General features: G+C 44.5%; 3 protein-coding genes across 3 annotated transcripts in view; 2 read left to right on the top strand and 1 right to left on the bottom strand.

Moving 5' to 3' along the window:
- Positions 1–920: 920 nt before the first annotated feature.
- LOC309692150 (zinc finger protein aebp2-like) lies at positions 921–11,186 on the top strand. Its single transcript, XM_082510389.1, has 8 exons — positions 921–2,363; positions 8,411–8,639; positions 9,799–9,906; positions 9,991–10,177; positions 10,251–10,375; positions 10,460–10,527; positions 10,633–10,746; positions 10,823–11,186. Exons 1-8 carry the CDS (start codon positions 1,843–1,845, stop codon positions 10,833–10,835), a joined length of 1,365 nt encoding a protein of 454 aa, XP_082366515.1. The 5' UTR covers positions 921–1,842; the 3' UTR covers positions 10,836–11,186.
- Positions 11,187–14,614: 3,428 nt separating this feature from the next.
- Positions 14,615–16,647, top strand: ndufa5 (NADH:ubiquinone oxidoreductase subunit A5). Its single transcript, XM_082510408.1, has 5 exons — positions 14,615–14,739; positions 15,384–15,428; positions 15,601–15,717; positions 15,789–15,854; positions 16,450–16,647. The coding sequence occupies exons 1-5, from the start codon at positions 14,719–14,721 to the stop codon at positions 16,549–16,551; spliced, it is 351 nt and encodes a 116-aa protein (XP_082366534.1). The 5' UTR covers positions 14,615–14,718; the 3' UTR covers positions 16,552–16,647.
- Positions 16,622–18,998, bottom strand: part of cog5 (component of oligomeric golgi complex 5) — a 74,128-nt gene continuing 71,751 nt past the window's right edge. The window contains exons 19-22 of the mRNA XM_082510378.1: positions 18,878–18,954; positions 17,805–17,931; positions 17,613–17,692; positions 16,622–16,961 (exon numbers count right to left, since the gene is read on the bottom strand). Of these exons, the coding sequence (XP_082366504.1) occupies positions 16,853–16,961; positions 17,613–17,692; positions 17,805–17,931; positions 18,878–18,954 (393 nt within the window). The 3' untranslated portion in view covers positions 16,622–16,852. The remainder of the gene's footprint in view (positions 16,962–17,612; positions 17,693–17,804; positions 17,932–18,877; positions 18,955–18,998) is intronic.

Below are 18,998 nucleotides of genomic sequence, written 5' to 3' on the forward strand. Positions count from 1 at the left end.
AGCACCAAATCACAACAACAGTCACCTCAAGGTGCTTTGTATCGTAAGGTAGACCCCACAATAATACAAAGAAAAACCCAACAATCATATGACCCCCTATGAGCAGCACTTTGGCGACAGTGGGAAGGAAAAACTCCCTTTTAACAGGAAGAAACCTCCAGCAGAACCAGGCTCAGGGAGGGGCGGGGCCATCTGCTGTGATTGGTTGGGGTGAGAGAAGGAAGACAGGATAAAGACATGCTGTGGAAGAGAGACAGAGGTTAATAACAGGTATGATTCAATGCAGAGAGGTCTGTTAACACATAGTGAGTGAGAAAGGTGACTCAGAGACACTCAACCTATTATAAGCAATCATTTTAGCATGTGCACCCTCTAAAGCTTTTGATGACTCCTGGTATCAATCACAGGACTCGTTGAAGGACCACACGCCCTGTGGATGAAATGATTATGTCTAATTCTGTTCCACACCACTGTGTGATCTAAAACTGATGGGCTCAAATGTTTTTCTTCTCTGAGGATTAATGAGTGGTGCTCATCTAGGCTTCTGAAGAGAAAACCACTAATCTAGCAAGCTACTGTTACCTATGGGCAGCATGTTTGTAGGCTTCCAGTAAAGCTGCAAATATGTGGATGAAGAGCCGACGTCAGGCCCAGAGTTCCTGTTCGATGTTAGTCACCATTTACAGTCTCACTATGAATATGGAAAAAAGAAGATACATTTTTCAGATGGTGATTTACTTGGAAGCAGCCTCATCCTACAGTGACCGGTCGTTACTATTTGCCAACAAACTGACACCAAAGAGATTTCCGGCACATATGTATGTAGAAGTGAAACGAAAACGGTAATTAGTGAAACATACTGGCATACATATACTAACTTTTATTATGGATTAGTCAGCCAACTGGTCTCAAGCCCAGTGTATTGTATTTACCAACCATCGAAAGAAACAGTATTTACTGAAAGCCTGTTTCCATCCACACACAAGCAGAGAAGGGACAGGCCTCCATTTCACCCAAACAATTGATCAATGACGTCAGCACACTTCTCGGCTTCTGTCAGTGGGGTGAGCTGAGATTGAACTCGGGAAAGTGTTGATGCTGACACGAAGGCTCCGAAAAGCTCCTGAGAGCAGCGCTGGCATGAGGAACGCGGAACAATGTGCCTCTTCAGCACTTTCTGCCTGGACTCCTTTTTCTGTTTGTCGGAACACGTGGAGCTTAGAACCACAATGCCACAGATCATGTGTGCTTGCGAAGATGACTCACCCGCTCTGCAAATACAGACATTTATTCATTTTCAAATAAATCAAATCAAACTGTGTGAATATTTTAAAGTCGGTAACCTTTATGGGAGACGCGGTCTCCCATAAAGGTTACGGTCTGGACTGTGGGCCGGTCGCTAGTCTATAACTGGACAACCAATCGCAGTCAAGTTCACACCTACAGGAATGACCGAGTAACCACATCTATGGCTGCGGGAGGAAGCTGGAGCGTCAGGAAACTGCACGAAAGCCCGGATGATGGATTCGCACTCAGACACGTGTATAAGTTACACGTTAACGTCAAAGCTACTTCTGGGTTATCAGTATTATTCGTAACTTACGGTTAAACTACAAACACGGTCTTCCTCGCGAGTTAACTGAGCGCTAACGTTACATTTAACGGTGAACGACAAAGTGTGCCATCTTCAAATAGACCAGCTTCGGCATCGCTGACGTCGACGTCATCAAACCCCCTGTTGTGCTTTACGCTACAAGCAAGCGTGAGTGCAACAAGGAGGGCAGCCCGAGGGCAACTTTTCCGGTGAAACGTCACAAAAATAGCCTTTGGTGTTGCTCGAAAATGCGGCAGATAACGACGGAAAGAGCCGAACAAGATTATCAGCGGACGTCGAAAGAAAACGACACCGGTGAGACGACCGTAACCGGCATGGAAGGACAGGCCGTCCCCGATCCTAAACAGGAACCGGGCGACAACAACGACAGCAGGAAAGCGGAGACCAGCGGAGTGAGTGGCCGCGATGCGGCGGAGGAGCACGGAGACGCCCCGTCCCCCGTCCCCGACCAAGAAACCGCTCCGCGTACCGAAAAGTCGGCTGTTGGCGAAAGGGCCCCGAACCTCGAACTGTGTGAAGCCGCGAAAAGTCCCGCACAGGGCAGCTTGGCAAGTAGCACCGATTTCGCACAAGAGGGCTCCCGGGTGCTGAAACAAGAACAAAGAGAGGGGGGGAACGCGTCCGCCTCGCCGCCTGCTGACCACACAAAGACCGCGGACAAGCCTGAGCACGGCATCAAGAGACGGGCCAGCACGGAGCTCACCTCGTCGGACGGAGAGCCGCTCAGCCGGATGGATTCAGAAGACAGGTTTGTTGGACTGAGCGGTGGCCTTATCTTACAGCACCATGCCAAGTTCACAGCTTTGAAGCAGTTTGTTTACAGGTGAAAAATGTTCGCTTCCGCCGGGTCATGTAGTTCTTGAACGTCTCTATAGGACACGCTGGTCTGTATTTAGTCCACTGTAGCGTGTAGTGTGGGGGGAGTGTTGGCTCACAGCAATGCTCGTTACACAAATATGATGTAGTCTCATGCTAATACTAAAGTACAGCTGACCTACATGTCTTTGTTCACCCCCCCGGGGGGGAACCATACCCTCACACGTGCCATCTACCTATGTGATCAATAAACCAGGATAAATTAGCCAAATAGGAGCAGATGTTTCATGAAGGTCACAGTCTGGGATCATTCTCGGTTGATAAGTCTTCTTTCTTTCTTGGATTTGTGAAATAAGCGTTTTATAAGCAGATGGACAGAAAACTCGCACACACTGGTTGTTGCAGATTTTTGGCATACAAGGATGCTTTCATGGAAACTTCTTGCAGCTGTTTTGTAAAAGCCTTCCAGAAGTAGTAACTGAGTATGGATGTATAACCAAGAGGCAGCTGCAGACAGTCGTTGTTTGTCGTGTAGGATTTGTGAGTCATTTTCTACATGTGGGTTTTTGTTGTTCTTTGTTAGTTGGGTTCTTGCTAATCATACATCCATTCTCTGTAAACTATACAGTTTCTTCCTTGTTGTGTCGAAAATATGATGACCACAACTGTAAAGCATGGAGAGTGAGGACCTTTTATAATGCTGAACTTTTTGGATGTGTAGGCTCTCACCACAAACGATTGTTGATAGCATGCTGGGGAACTTGAGTGTCGCTAGCTCCTAAAAATAAGATGCCCACTCTGTTTGCATGAATCAGCCTCCCTCCCAACAACACTCTTAATCAGCTTCTCTCTGCATCGTGTTGTTTTACTTTGGAACATGTCATTTCCTGTCAGCTCGGTTCTCTTCAGTTTTTATAAAGGCATAAACACAGATGACATCAGGTCTGAAAGTGGGACTGCCAACCGCCCTGTGGTTAGTGTTAGCAGTGAAACGTATGGAGGCAGTAAGAGACAGGTCTGCAGGGTTAGCCCGGGGTAAACGCGTCTCACGTGAAGTCTTTATTTGTGTGACACATTTTGACTAAAGTGGAAAAATAGACACCACCAACAGTTTTACACCAGCGGGTCCAATCAGTGGACAACACTCACGCAAAGAAGATGATGTAATTCATAATTTCCAAAAAACAAAACCCCAAACTGGCTGCTTTATGATGAAGCCCAGGTTATAGTGGTTGGTTTTACTGGTTAACTGAAGTTACTCTGTCAACTGTTCATCCACCAAACCGAGGTGACTGGTTTCCATCTGTCTTTGTCATGAGGGTCGAGGTTTAAAGAGCTTCGGCAGTTTGAGTTTAGACCTCGGTCTGTTTGTTTTATCAAATACTCGCTGAAAAGTCTACAGTTGTAAAATGGAGTTATCAGCAGGCTGATGTTATCTGACGGTGTTAGCTATGAGTATCAGCATTTCTAACAGCTGATCAATGGAAATGAAAAACTGAAGAAATGTCAGACAAACCTGTTTGTTTCGCTGGAATAAAAAAGCTCCCTGTAGAGGTTTTACACGTCACGCCGGTGTTGCTCGAGCTGTCGGCCACACTGTGCGTGATAATCACTCATACGTACTTTCACATGGAAATGATCACTGTTTTCTTCTTCCCCTCACAGTGCTGATATTCCGCTGCACATTGTTGTCCAACAATAATCAACGACAGACGTTTTTTTTCCCCATTTTCTTCTTTCTGAAATAGGAAAAATGATCAGTTACGGGCATCAAATCAATACTGTAATTATTAGAAGTTACCGTGGTTTTCAAACATTCAGGTATCTGTTTCAAAGAAGATGTGACCATTTGAGCATTTTACATTTATCATCTTCATCTGCCTCCTCCAGCACTGCTCCCTCCGTCTCCTCTTCATCCTCTTCCTCCTCACCTAAAACCTCACTCCTGAGCTCTAGTTTGGCTTCTACCAAAGGAAAGTCTACATGAACGTATTTAATCTCGATATTGTTGTGATTGGTTATTTTCAGCAGACGTGCGACCCTCCCGTCTCTGGAAAGCTGACAAGAGAAGGCTAAACAACAACATAACGATCCAAGCTACCACACGTCTTAAACGTTTAAGCTCATTTCTCTCTGATCAACAGTTTGATTTAAGTTTATTTGCTATGTGCGAGTCAGCCCACGTGAATATCAGCGAACAGCAGCGCCTGCTGACACAAAACCCCAAACGTCCTCACCGGTGTTAATCAGAAGCTACGCCGACTCAGTGACGGAGCGTAATAAAAATCAGGTGCTGAGCAGTGACCGTGGTCCTCCACGGACTTACAGTCACATCCTGACACAAAGTGCTGATGAGCATTCAAACCTTTAGGCTTCACATCTCGTCCAGTGTCATTTGAGGGGTTGTTGATAACATACTGATATAAATTGTGTGCCGTGAAGTCGGGAGAAGGATGGCGTTACACTTCACAGCATCAGTAAGCACACTCGGAGGCCCAGTCATATTCATAGATCTTAGGGGTATTTACTTTGGCAGTTATTCTGAAGCATTATCCAAGTTATCTTTCATTTCTGCGATCAGCACGAAGGAAAACTGGTTTGTAAAATCATTTAAATGTAGTAAAACTGAGGAACTGTCCTCTAACATGACACAGCCAGGATCACCATCTCAGCCAGTGTTGAATCCCCCGCAGGCATCCTGCCATGGCTCTATTTCTGTATTGATGATGATCTGTGGTTACCTGTGAATTTTTAAGACTTGCGGTCTTCCTCACTTGAAGTAGTCCTTGTGAGAGCCAGGCCGTGCTCCAGTTAGCCAGTTTTTCACTGCACAGTGTGTCTTTATACTGTTTGAGGTCGTGACCTGTGACAGAAAGTAGCAACCAGACCCGTACACGATCAACTGTCACAAAAACAGCTGCCTGAAGGCGCTCAGTCATGAACCTCGTGGACTGGAGCCTGAACAGAGATTGAAAATGTGACGTCATTCAGGGGTAAAACCGCAAAGGATTCTGGGAACTCGTGGCAAGACGTACTAGCGCACGCAGGCTTTCAATTGAAATCAGTCACACAGCGATAAAAAGAAACACAAAAATGTCAAGAAGCTGTTGTATTATTAACTGCAATAGCCGGTCGCATGACAGCCACGGGAAGCAGACGGGTAAAGAGATCGGTTGTTATCGGATTACGTCGTTGAAGAGAAATTGTTCGAGCCATGTTTCCGAAGTAACAAAGACGCGACTGGATTGCAGCCATTCAAAGACCAATTATAACGTCCCAGAACACTCCAGCTCACAGGTTAGTCTGCTCCAAGCATTTACACGAAGGTCAGTCTGCTGTTGTAGTTAATGCGTCATTTTCATAACATAATTGGTGATATAGGTTACAAGCAAGTCTGGCGCTGAACAGAAATTGTCGCGCTATGCTCCTTTATTTATTGTGCATAAATAGTGAATTGTCCTGACACAATATTGCGTTTCGCTTCTGTTATTATGGTACATTGACAAAAACATATACTTTTATTCACAGGATAAAACAGGTTTTTTGTATCACTAATTGCCCAGTACGATTACAGCATACAATATTATTGTCACTGCTACATTTCTGTGATGAACCAGAAATTATTTCCACTACTAATTAATTACCGTTGAGCTCAAAGGTCCTATTAATAAACGGTTAAGGAATGTGTATTTATGACGACGATTTGTGAGACTGGTAAACTTATGATACGTACGGTGGTCTTTCGTTCTACACGGTGCATTTCAAGGTCGTGCACCCATCCGTCGGTAAACTGTACCTGGGCTTGTTGCAGTGACCTGAAGTTACTAAACTTCATGAGTGTATGCACTCACTCCAAGAACCGTATGATTATAAATCTGAGCGTGGTGAAAGTTGGGCAGCACGCTGACGTATTTTGTCCCTCTGTGTGCTCGTGAGGGTCTGACCCTTTCACTGGTTTGCTTTTTTTCCTCGTATCTTTTCTTTGACTTTTCATCAAGTCTGTCTTTGTACGGACCGGCATTGTTCTCCTTTGTTTTGTACAGAACCTTTTTGGGGGGCAAAGAAAAAGCAAGAATTTATTGGAACCGAAGAATGAACGTTTTGCGGTGCTGCAAATGCTTGCATTTGATGCGGTACTTGGATTGTTTTGTCACGAGTTCCCGGCATGCAATGCACGAAAGTCACGTGGTCTGTCAATCTCTACTGTCTGATGTGGTGTCAGACAGTTTTCCTACACATTAGTATTGGATAGTTTGGATATTGAGATAAATATTCATCGAGTTTTAAGAGTTTTTGTAAATCTTCTGGACTCACGGTCAATTTTCCCTCTAAGCTGCGCGCGTGCGCACTGCTGGCGTCTCTGCGCACAGAAAAAAAATTACCTGAATTGAAATTAAAATTAATATGTCAACAATTCTGTTTTGCAGTGTTAGTCAGTGACTGGCTGCTCCCGTATGGGATCAGAACGATGCCTCCTTATCCCATAGTCCAGCCAATGATGCGATTCACATTCGTGTATATATGCAGCTAATCAACGTGGTTGACTGACAGCGTCCTTATGTGCCGGTGTTTTAGCAAAGCGGCTGATGTGGAGTGAAGCCACGTTAATGACAACGTGTCCAACCATTGGAGATGTGAGCAGGACAGACGGAACAACTGACGGACAAAGTGTGGACTTTATAGCAGTTTTTAAACTGTGTTGATCGGCCACGTAAAACCAGAGTTATGATAAAATATCTGCAGTGTTTGTTTTTCTTCCTGAATACTGTCGTTGTTTATATTTACTGCAGGAAGAAACTGTAAAAACGGCGTTTTATAAGGAAAACGCTCGAAAGCCTGTGAGCCAAAAAACCCACCAGCCTTTCCTATTGGTGGAAAAATGTACCATGTGGGCCAATCAAAAAATGGCAACATGGCATTTAGTTGTTTAGGAAGGGGGGAAGTTTTAGGAGTGACGGCGTGTTTGAGATGTGAGATGTTTGCGACGTTCAGCGTAAATCTTGTGTAGTGAGTGTGTAGTGAGTGTGTAGTCAGTGTGTAGTCAGTGTGTAGTTAGTGTGTAGTTAGTGTGTAGTGTAGTCAGTAGTTTTGTTGTGTGTCAGAACAATGAGGCGCCTGCTGAGTGTTACAGGTGTTACAGCAGTGACACATCTGCTGCTGTCAGGCCTGCAGGTATCAGGCTGTTGTTCTCCTTCATCTCATAGTGGACACAAATTATTTTTGGAGCGGCACAAATAATCTGTGTGGCATCAGATTTGATGCAGAACAGCTGATTGTTCTGTAAATAGTTTGAAATGTTTGTTTAAAAAACGCCTTGGCTGCATGTTTAGGTAAACAGCTGCAAAACACTTTGTTGTTTGCAAAACTCAGTAACTTTTTTGAAGAAGTAACTATAACTTAGATCATCCAACCATAGGCTCCTAGCACAACCTAGGACTCGAATGAAGTCGAGAGGCGACCGGGCCTTTGCATCCGTGGCACCCAGACTCTGGAATAACCTCCCCGTTCATATTCGCACTGCCGAGTCTATCCAGTCTTTTAAATTACGTCTTAAAACTTATTTTTTTACTTTGGCTTTTGATTCTGTCTAGTTGGCTGTTTTAGCTTGTTGTGTTGTTACCTATTGTTTGTTGTCCTCTTCTATTGTTTGTTTTAACTGTCTCATGTTTTTATTGACTGTGAAGCACTATGGTCAACACTGTTGTTTTTAATATGTGCTATATAAATAAATTTTGATTTGATATAATTAATTGCCCAACATTGGTCATTATTTACTGTATTTGCAGACAGAGTTACAGACTCTCTCCCAGACCACTGACAGCTGTGGAGAAGGCTCTGTTCCTAAACTGGTTTTAGTGGTTCATCCTGCACTGACCCCACCCATCAGTTGGGTGACGAGTGAAATAAAATACTTGACATGCATTTATTTTCATTCTGTCAGATCATATTTTGATTTCTCGTCTTTTGTGTGTGTTTCAGTATCAGCTCCACTCTGATGGACATGGAGAGCACAGCGTCCAGCGGTCGCTCCACCCCCGCTATGCTGAACGGTCACACAGGTGGAGTAGCAGGGAGTGGTTCACTGGTGGCAGGGGGCAAATCTCTGAGCTACACCTGCTGCTGGGATCACTGCCAGCTGCTGTTTCCCAGCAGCCCTGACCTGGCTGAGCACATCAGAGCAACACATGTGGATGGACAGAGAGGCGGGGTCAGTGACACGTTACTGTGTGTGTTGGTTTCAGATGGGTGGTTAGAGGCCAGGCGAGCCATCGTAATGTCAAACCAGAGGTTCCAGTCAGAAACAGCAGATGGTGAAAATGGAGTCTGGACTCAAAACGAGGTTCAACAGACCAACATGTGATCTGGAGTTTCAGCTGTGTGCTGGATTCATACGTCAGAGTAGTTTTGATAGACGCGACGTGTTCGAGTTACACTGAGCTGCCTGTAACAACCTTTGGTTAAGCAGTCATGAGCTCTACCAGGCGACCGCCACTGTTCAGAAAATAAAAAGTGCTAATGCCCACAAAGAAAGAGGAAGTGTGAATTTGGTTTGTTTTCAGTGTTTTTCTGTCTTCTAACCCACCTCCCTGCATTTAGTAGTGAGGGTGCAGAAAAAGAGAAGAGAACTTCCTCTTAGTATCGTGTAATGTGTGTAATAATGCATAAGTAATGAAGGTACACACAGTATTTATTTAGCACTAGGGTAGACTTTAAGCGACACCGTTTATTTGCCTTCATACCAGCACGTTTCATTCACCCCCGGTGTGAACGTGGGGTTCAGTGTTCACCACCTCCTGAGTAAAACCGGCTGGTTGTGTTTGGACTGATATTTGCTCTATTAAAGCTTTGTGCCAGTCAGTTTGATCCCAAACACAAGGAGAGAAGTAAAACTGGAATAAAGATGTTTGATTGACGTGGAGGTTTGATTTATTCCATCAGGAAATACGTTTCTGTTGGTCAGAAGAAAGAAGAGGACAACATAAACGAACACAGCCTTAGATGCATTACTGCGGCTCGTCAGCAGTTTGCTGGCTAACCCAAACTAAAGTTGTCTTGCTGGGAGCTTCTGGTTTATCGAGGTTACTGATTGGTTGAATCCTGCTAACGTGTTGCTAATGACAGGCATGCACACATTTTTAAATTTGATGACGTTTTTTAATATTCACTTCAGTTCAGTTTTATTTATATAGCACCAAATCACGACGACAGTCGCCTCAAGGTGCTTTATATGGTAGAGCCTGTAGTGAGGGGACGGTCTCGTTATCGCTCGTGTAAACCTGGTCAGACGTCGGCACTAATGCGCGGTGCATGTTAGTGTGCAGCTCTAGCTCTGCCGCAGTAATGTGTCTTTGTGTTTGTGCCCACAGGTGTTTGTGTGTCTGTGGAAGGGCTGCAAAGTCTACAACACGCCATCCACCAGCCAGAGCTGGCTGCAGAGACACATGCTGACCCACAGTGGAGACAAACCTTTTAAGGTGATCGCACACAGCTGACGTCACGCACGTCACCGCGTCTGTTATTCTGCCTCGCTCGCGCACTCATGTCTGTGTTTCCTCCAGTGTGTAGTCGGGGGCTGCAACGCCACGTTTGCTTCCCAGGGGGGGCTCGCACGCCACGTCCCCACGCACTTCAGCTCCCAGAGCTCGTCCAAAATGTCCAGCCAGAGTAAAGTCAAAGAGGAATCTCCATCCAAGGCCGGCCTCAACAAGAGGAGGAAGCTGAAGAACAAGCACAGGCGCTCGCTCCGTACGTACCGCACACACGCACAGCGTCCCTCCAGGTTCACACGTTAAATGAATTCATCGTTTCGTCTTTCTAGCACGACCTCACGACTTCTTTGACGCTCAGACCATGGACGCCATCCGCCACCGAGCCATCCTTCTCAATCTAGCAACACACATCGAGAGCCTGGGTAATGGACACAGTGTAGTCTTCCACAGCACGGTAATCACACACACACAGACACACACACATAGCAAACACACAAAGTCCTGTGCAGGTGTGATGCCATGTTTTGTGCGTGTTCAGGTAATTGCCAAAAGGAAGGAGGACTCTGGGAAAGTGAAGGTCCTGTTGCACTGGACACCTGAGGACATGTAAGTCCTCCCCAGCTTCAGTTACACAGAACAGGCCAGGCTGAGTGGGGGAACCCACAGTGTTAAACATGCATGTTAGTGTAACCGTGTTGTCGTTCGCGTCAGACTGCCCGACGTGTGGGTGAACGAGAGCGACAGAGTGCAGCAGAAGACCAAGGTGGTTCATCTGTCCAAGCTGCCCTCAGACACGGCTGTCCTCCTGGACCCGAACATCTACAGGTACGCCTGCAAAGATGCTTTTAGATGCTGACAGAAAAAGAAAACAGCTCTGATGTTTTTACCGTTTCTCTTGCAGAATGTTCTTCTGAGCGGCTCGTGGTGACCTCGGCTGTCGCTCCCTCGTCGGTGGGACGTAGAGGGACTTGTTTGTTGTGATTCGTGTAGCCTCCAGTGTTTTCTACATTAGGTGCTGACTTTACTGAGTGTATGTAAGTGTAAGTAACACAACTAGGCTGGAAACTGACAGCTGTAACTGTAGAGAGAAGCAGTCTTTGTAAATACAGGAGATTTGTAATATATTTTTATACTTTGGATTTTACCTGGACTGTAGATAGACGTCTTTTTTCTGCCAGAACATTTTGGATATTTTAAAAGAGGATATGTTCATCGTGCATACACTGACACTGTTCTGTATGATGTCATTAAACTTGTCCAGTGTCCACCTGCTCTGAAGTCTTTACCTCCTAAAAATCTAACATAATAATATATTATGTTAGATTATAATTTGTTTATATAATAATTATAATCTAACATAATATATTATGTTAGATCTGTACCCACATATATGAATGTATGTGTGTATGTGTATATATATATTTATATATTATATATATATATAAAATATATTATGTAATATATTACTAGTATACTATTACTAATATTAGCTATTATCTATATTTTATAATATATATAGATTTTATAATAAAATCTTATTTTATTTAGTATATAATAAAAAAATATAATAATTAGATTAGATATTATTAATTATATATTATGTTAGAGTCATCTGTATGATGACAACCTTCCACTTATCCCTAGATAATCATTCAGGATACTGGCCCCCCAAGGACTAGAGTTTGAACTTGATGAACAATGAGCATTTTAATAATCTACATTATTATTAATGGTAAATGGTAAATGGCCTGTATTTATATAGCGCTTTACTAGTCCCTAAGGACCCCAAAGCGCTTTACATATCCAGTCATCCACCCATTCACACACACATTCACACACTGGTGATGGCAAGCTACATTGTAGCCACAGCCACCCTGGGGCGCACTGACAGAGGCGAGGCTGCCGGACACTGGCGCCACCGGGCCCTCTGACCACCACCAGTAGGCAACGGGTGAAGTGTCTTGCCCAAGGACACAACGACCGAGACTGTCCAAGCCGAGGCTCGAACCGGCAACCTTCCGATTACAAGGCGAACTCCCAACTCTTGAGCCACGATCGCCCCACTAATATTAAATAAATTCTAACAACAGCTGATCAAGCTTAAACGTGCTGCTGTTGTTTAGCCCGACCTCCGCTGGTTTCCTGTTTCTGGCGCAGAGAAAAGCCGATCAGCTGATCATTGATCAGTTTCACGATTGAATTAGCAACTTTCTAGCTGAAGTAGTACGGCACAAATCGCGTTACTTTTCATCTCAACTTTAAAGTTCGACCTCCTCGGCTGTAATTGGTCCAGTCCAGAGTCGATCATGACCAACTGGCCAATCCACCACCTTTCATTTATACCGTTAAAAAGAAAAGAAATAAAACCCCATCGGCCCATAAAAACGAAAACTGACGAGCAAATTCATCCTGAGACTGAGTATGCAAACTCAGGCTCTGTCCCAATTCAGGGTCCGCACGCTTGAAGTACGCGTTTTAAGTGCGATTACGTCACCGCCACGCGACGACGGCTGTCCCAATCCGAAGTGTACTTCAAATGCATACTCCAAATGCGCCGTCGATTTCCCCAAATATCAAGCGTGGTCCGGTGCACGCTTCGTGGTCCCATATATCCCACAATTCATAGCGCGGCGGTGGGTGTGGATAATTTTGCCGCAAAATACGGCAGAAGGGAGCAGTCGAAGAGTGAACTGTCAAAATACTGAATATGACGTCACTTATTTATGTGCGAATGTTTAATAATGAAGAACATTAAAACATTGCTGTTGGCCACATGTCGGCAAAGTTGTGTGACATTAGTGATGTTTGTACTTTCAGCGTTAACTTGGTTTTAAAGTATATATATCATAATAATCTGACAATACTATAATATTGGCCATATTTATATTTACATTACCACAGTGGGATGATTTTAGTCTCATGAACAACTAATTGTTATTTACTGACTAATCTTGAAATGACTGCTCAGTACAGAAATGAAGCCCAACAATCATGTTTTACAGTCCCGTGGTCTCTAGTGATGTGACGTTCTGTATCGAGGCTTCGAAGCTTGTGTCGAGTAATTGAGGGAGCGTTTCCGCGATGCGCGTATCGAGGCTTGCATCATTTATGGGAGGAGCTGAAAATGATGACGTCCGAAGCCTCGCTGCCCGGCTGTACCACGTGACTGGTTCATGAAGCGGTTCGAACTTTGCCGCGAGATATGACAGCGATATGAACCCCTCAGACTTCATTCAAAAATGTGGGTGTTTGATGGAGAGTTGTTAGTGAGAGTTTGGAGACAGTTTGGAGGTTTATGAGAGTGAGGAGAGAAAGTCAGGAGAGAATGGAGCCAGCTAAGAAGAGGAGGATGTCCTCCCCTGTGTGGGAACATTTTGATCTTATTCCTCCCAACAAAGTATGTAAATTTCTACAGAAGATGTATTTTCATGATACTGATGGTGCAATACAATTTATGTTAAGCTGTCTTGACTTTTGTACAAGGTGAAGTGTTTGCTATGTGCCAGGGAGCTGGGATATAACAACAACACCTCATCCATGCTTAGGCACTACAGAGCTTTGCATGAGAATAAGGGGAACACCGATTGTGGAGCAAGACCAGGTGAGCCATCAAATGCAATGATAATATAGCATGCTGTAATGTTACTAAATGATATAACAATATTATACAACTGTAATAAGTTACGTGTGTGATATTTATATTTGTGCTTTGTTCTCCTGAGGAAAGACAAAGACAATCTCAAATAGATGAAGATCTGGTTAGCATGGTGATTGAGGACTCCCAGCCATTTATCATTGTGGAGGACAAAGGATTCAAAAGATTTGTTAAATCATTAAATCCTAGCTATGTTCTCCCCACTAAAAAGGTCATAAAAGCAGTGAAAATTTAGTTTTTACAGAATAAAATGTGAACAGGCAGGAGTGTGTAGCTGTCCATACCTCAACGTTACAAAAGCACAACTACTGTCCACACCCCAACCACACCTCACCTCACAGTAAATGATCATTTCCATTTTAAGCATTTCCAAATGATCATTTTCCATACTGCCAGTATAAATATAAACAGTATACTGCCATCACTACAATATACATGTTTTACACACTCCTTTTGTTGTTGACATTTACAGGCTGTGTGCAAAAGGCCACACTCTTCAAATTCATGCCAACTAATATTTTTACGTCCAGTAGGTGGCCTACTAGAGCAAATGAAGCTTCAAGAAGCTTTGCGCTGGGATGAACCAATTGGATGAAAAGCTTCAGTGCTTCATGAAGCTTCATCTGCCCATCACTAGTGGTCTCAGCCTCAGATACTCAACTAATCAAAGTGATGTCATGACGAAAATGCATGACTAACAAAACATTTGTTTCTCCTTCATTTCTGTCAAACAATGCTGTATGTAACATTACTCGCGGTTAGTATCATGGTTGCTAGGCAACCCGAACAGCGCGACGAAGGCTAGACCGTCCCATTTCACAAGCCTCTTACTTCCGCACTTCTCGTACAGTACACACCGTACGTAGTGCGCGTACTTCAAGCGACACAACCTCAGCCTGCTTGGATAAAAGCAAAACGTTCAGATGTTTGTACCTACATCCGACCTATGCTATGCTAGCGTGAATACATAGCATGTATATAGTTTTACGCTGCTGTGATCACAGAACAGTCCGCGTTTTCTAATTTTTAACATTTATTACGACAGGAACAAATCGTTTTTCAAAACGCCGAGAAAAAAAAGACAACACCGACGTCATATTTAGCAGCCGGAAGTATCATGACGCATTCCTGACGTCTGGAGAATGGCTGGGCTGCTGAAGAAGGTATGAGTAAAGGTCATGTCTTGTTTTAATGTAAGAAACACAATAAAACAGCTGTATTAGTTTTATTACGGTGACGGTACTGTCACCTCCGTTTGCGCGCTGTGCATGTTGTGCTAGCTTGTGCTAGCATGCTAACTTGATAAAGAGCTAGCACGGCAGTGTCCGGTCAGAGCAGGTGGCAAACTAAAGGAAAGCTCACCGAACACTTTGAATCCGGTCCCACGGTTAAGTCAGCCGAACACCCGTGGGAGCTTTTGAAGAAACTGGTTAAGCCATACTTCCCTTACATGGCTAACTGGAGACCCGAATCTGGACCAACAGACCTGGAAAATAAAATCCCTGCTCAGTGCAAACCTGCCTGTAATGTTAATAAAGTGCACATATTTGAAGGTGAGGGCTGATGGATTTCAGAGAATGTTTTTTAAGGAAGTTCCACATTAGCAGGGAAATGTTGTTGGAGGTGATTAAGAACCACAAGTGTCTCGTCCAAGTCATAAAACCAGCTGTGGAGCTGGTTGCTGACAGTGCGAGCAGACAGACTGAGGGTTGGTTTAGGCCGAGTGCCGATGCTGGAGTCACGTGGTTAAAGGTGAAAGCATTGACATTAGCCACTCTTGGACAGCTCTCCTTTTCCTCTCTTCCAGACGACCGGCTTGGTTGGCCTGGCAGTGTCTCAAAATCCACAGGAGGTGAGCAGCTGATGGTGACTGCACCACATACCTCATTTTTAATCTTTCCCATCGCCTGACTGTGACCAGACTAGTCCTGGATCACACTCGTGTTATCCGTGTGCCGTTTATGGAGCTGTCATTGAAGCTGAGGGAGTTGAGCAGTGTACTCACCCTGTGCTGTTCCTCTCAGCGTCTCAGGATCCTCTACACAAAGATCCTGGCGTCCTTGCAGACCATGCCGCAGGACGCTGCTTACAGGAAGTACACGGAGCAGCTGGTCAATGAGCGCTTCAGCCACGTGAAAACGGTCAGTGTGTGAGCAGACAGACGAATGACAGAGGAGCTTAGATGAACTGACAGGATTTGTGTTCTTCACAGGAACCCGATGTTGAGAAGCTTGAGAAGAAAATTAACTGCGGTCAGATTGAAGAGGTCATTTTCCAGGTAGGTCGCGGTCAGTCTGCCTCACTCTGATCAAAGTGATGAAGCTGAGTGGAAAACTCTTCATGTACAAACCTAAAAGTCACGACTTTGTGTTCAGCTCGAGTGCAGAGGGGTGTATGACATATATAGCCTACATACATGAACACAGTGACAAGCTTAGTAACGGAAGGTGTTGGAGCGCAGGTCCAGATCATTCTGGTTCACTTTAATCCAGGGATTAAAATTGAATCCCTGGATTAAAGTGATTCCGACTGGTTTGAAGACTGCTAATACGCTGCTGGTAGTACTGTATTGCTCCCAGGTCTTTAAATGAGCGCGTGGCTTTGTACAGACTGCTGCCTCTTTTATTCTGAGAGTGCTTTTCTCACCAGAGTAGCTGACACACTCGTAGTACAGAGTTACTGTTTGTTTCACACTGAAGTCGACATTAAATCACTGATGTGTTCGGTTGGTTCCCGTCAGCCTTCATACAGACCGGACGGTCTCGGTGAATATGTGAACGCAGTTGTCTCAACTTAACTAAAAAGTATGGTTGCTTTACAGTATTAGTGTATACATTAGTATTTGTGGCTGATGATTTTTTTCCTGCGCGCAGGCTGAGTGTGAGCTGGCGTTATCGAGGAAGATGTCCGAGTGGAAGCCGTGGGAGCCGCTGGTAGAGGAGCCGCCCCCCAACCAGTGGAAGTGGCCCATCTGAGTCTGCGTGTGTAGTGTTCCTGTCATACTGTCTGTGAAGGCAAAACCTGTGCTTTCAATGAAGTACTACATTAAAGTTTTGGAAATATTGCCTTTATTCAGATGAGTTTTTGATGTGTGTCACAAATTATTACTTTTATATCAGCAAGTCTGTTCTAAGAAGCTGCGTTGTCCTCCTCTGTGGTTCGGACGAGGCTCTCTGCTGTTACTGCTGAGATTACTTTTACTGTAAATACTCTCTCTCGACCCCTGGACCACACTTGTTAAAAAATGAGCAGATTATTTGTGGACCCAAACACAGGTCAGGTGCTGGTAGCCCTCTGTAACAGCTGGAGCATGATGGGATAGATGGGGGCGAACTCCTTCCCCTGCCGAACCCTGACTGACTGCACGTAGGCCTCCAGAGCGCCCCTGAGAGGACAGACAGAGTGAGCACATCTGTTATCACAGTGCACACAAATCAGTTGTCATATCTGACTTGTATCCAGCGAGGTGTTCAAGGTCAGTGTAAAGAGTTGGTGCCTCAAAACTGCGAGTCTTACAAGAACAGTGTGCATTTTTAACACGTGTCACATTTGGCCTCTGACCTTCAAGGTTGACAGACTTGAAGGTCAAGGCGATAATAATGCAGCATACAGCCATTTAAAACATTGTTTGTACTGGCAGTTGGTAGGGAACACATGGGGATTCTAAATATGGTGTTTTTGGACCTCTCACTACTTCAAGCTCAAACTAAATGTCTGTTTGATCTTCCTTTGAAGCCAAAATGCACCATGTAGTACAACAAGCCCAACACCTAATGCTGGCGTAAATATTTTTCATGCTATTCTTACCTGATTTGATTGTAGTGCAAACTAATACTGAGTTAGGACTCTTATTGGCAGTCAGCAGTGACTCCTTAAATTACACACACATCAGTCAGTCTACCACTAGAGGGAGCCCATTCATCACAGTAAAGGCCCCCTGAGATTAGGTAATCTAAGCTCAGGTAACAGTGGCAGCTCCTGTCCTGTTGTACAGACCAAAGTGTTCTAACAGATGTGTTTACGTCACCGAGCCTACCTGATGAGGCTGAGCTTGTCTCTCTCAGAGGGATGATCATCCAGCCACTGTGAGTACCTGGCGATGGACCACTCTGCTCTCTGTGGGGGACAGGCTTATTGAGATGGTGCACTGTACACACTGCAGAAGTGCCACATGATGATGGACGATTCAGCTTGAACTGTGTGTGCGCGTGTGTGTGTGTCTACAGGCCTGGTGAGGTGACTTCAGCTCCGGTGGGGCTCTGGTGAAAAGGAAGTGTAGTAAGGTGCTGTAGGGAATCAGTTCACCGACAGCTGGACTGCTGGCTATCAGCTCACTGGTCTGGAACAGCAGCGGCCTCAAACACAAAGCAAACAGCACTTTTTACCTTCCATGTAAAACATCTGCTGCTCATCGTGTTCATTCAGAAGAAAGACGAGCTTACAGGAAAAGCTCTCTGATAACCTGATGAAAGCCTCGGTCATCTGTGTGAGCACCTGAACGAACACTGAAACTGTCTGCCTACGACTGGTTCCATTTCCCCGAAGAAAAAAATCCAGTCAGAAATCAAATGAGAGTTTTATTAGCTTTTATTTCTATATTTTTTTAATGTGATTTGATCAAGACATTCTTTGATAATATTTCACTTTCAATCTGAAAAATGTTATGAAAGCTTTGAAATAAACATGGTCCGGTGCACCCCGTGGCCCCCTTTACACCCACCCCTGTGCTGCAGGTAACTAGGCCGGCTGCTGTCAGCCTTCAGTATAACTTAAACTGGTGTCAGACTGAGTTACTTTGTAATGGCTGCAGCTTTACTGCACATCGTTTCAGTGTAAGACAAACGGCGGTGGGTCATGTCGGAGTTTGTTGATCAGGTGGTTTGATGAAGGACTCCTGCTGCTCACTTTTTCCCAGTAAAGGTTTTACAAACTGATGCGTTCTCCCAAACTTGGACTGGAACCAGAGCAGGTTTGTGGAGTTTCGATGCTGGATAACTCGCTGTGCCTAAACTCTCAGCTTTCACCAAAATAACATGAAGGTCAACAGTTTATGTAATATTAAAAACAACAATAAACTGGAACTAGTATGTACGTACTGTAGATATGTAGTATTTAAAATGCAGTGTTTTACTATGAAAAATACACAGTGTCTAGGTCAGGACAGCACCGAGTGCATGTAGGTAAAGTCCTGCATGGTTAACATGATTCATCACCATTACTGCCTGTTAGGCCGTAATTCTTTACATGAAAAAACAAAGTGCACCATCTAACTGTGACGACTGTTAATTGAAGCCAACACACCTGAAGGAGCGCAGCATCCTGTAGGGTTTCCCTAAATCAGACACTCGTCTGCACAGAGGAGCCACAGCCATCTCCATCTGACACGCGTAAAAACAGAAAAGTCAAAATGAAAATCGGCCTT

Source organism: Aulonocara stuartgranti (assembly GCF_965226115.1).
Source record: "Aulonocara stuartgranti genome assembly, chromosome: 17".
NCBI classification, from domain to species: Eukaryota; Metazoa; Chordata; class Actinopteri; order Cichliformes; family Cichlidae; genus Aulonocara; species Aulonocara stuartgranti.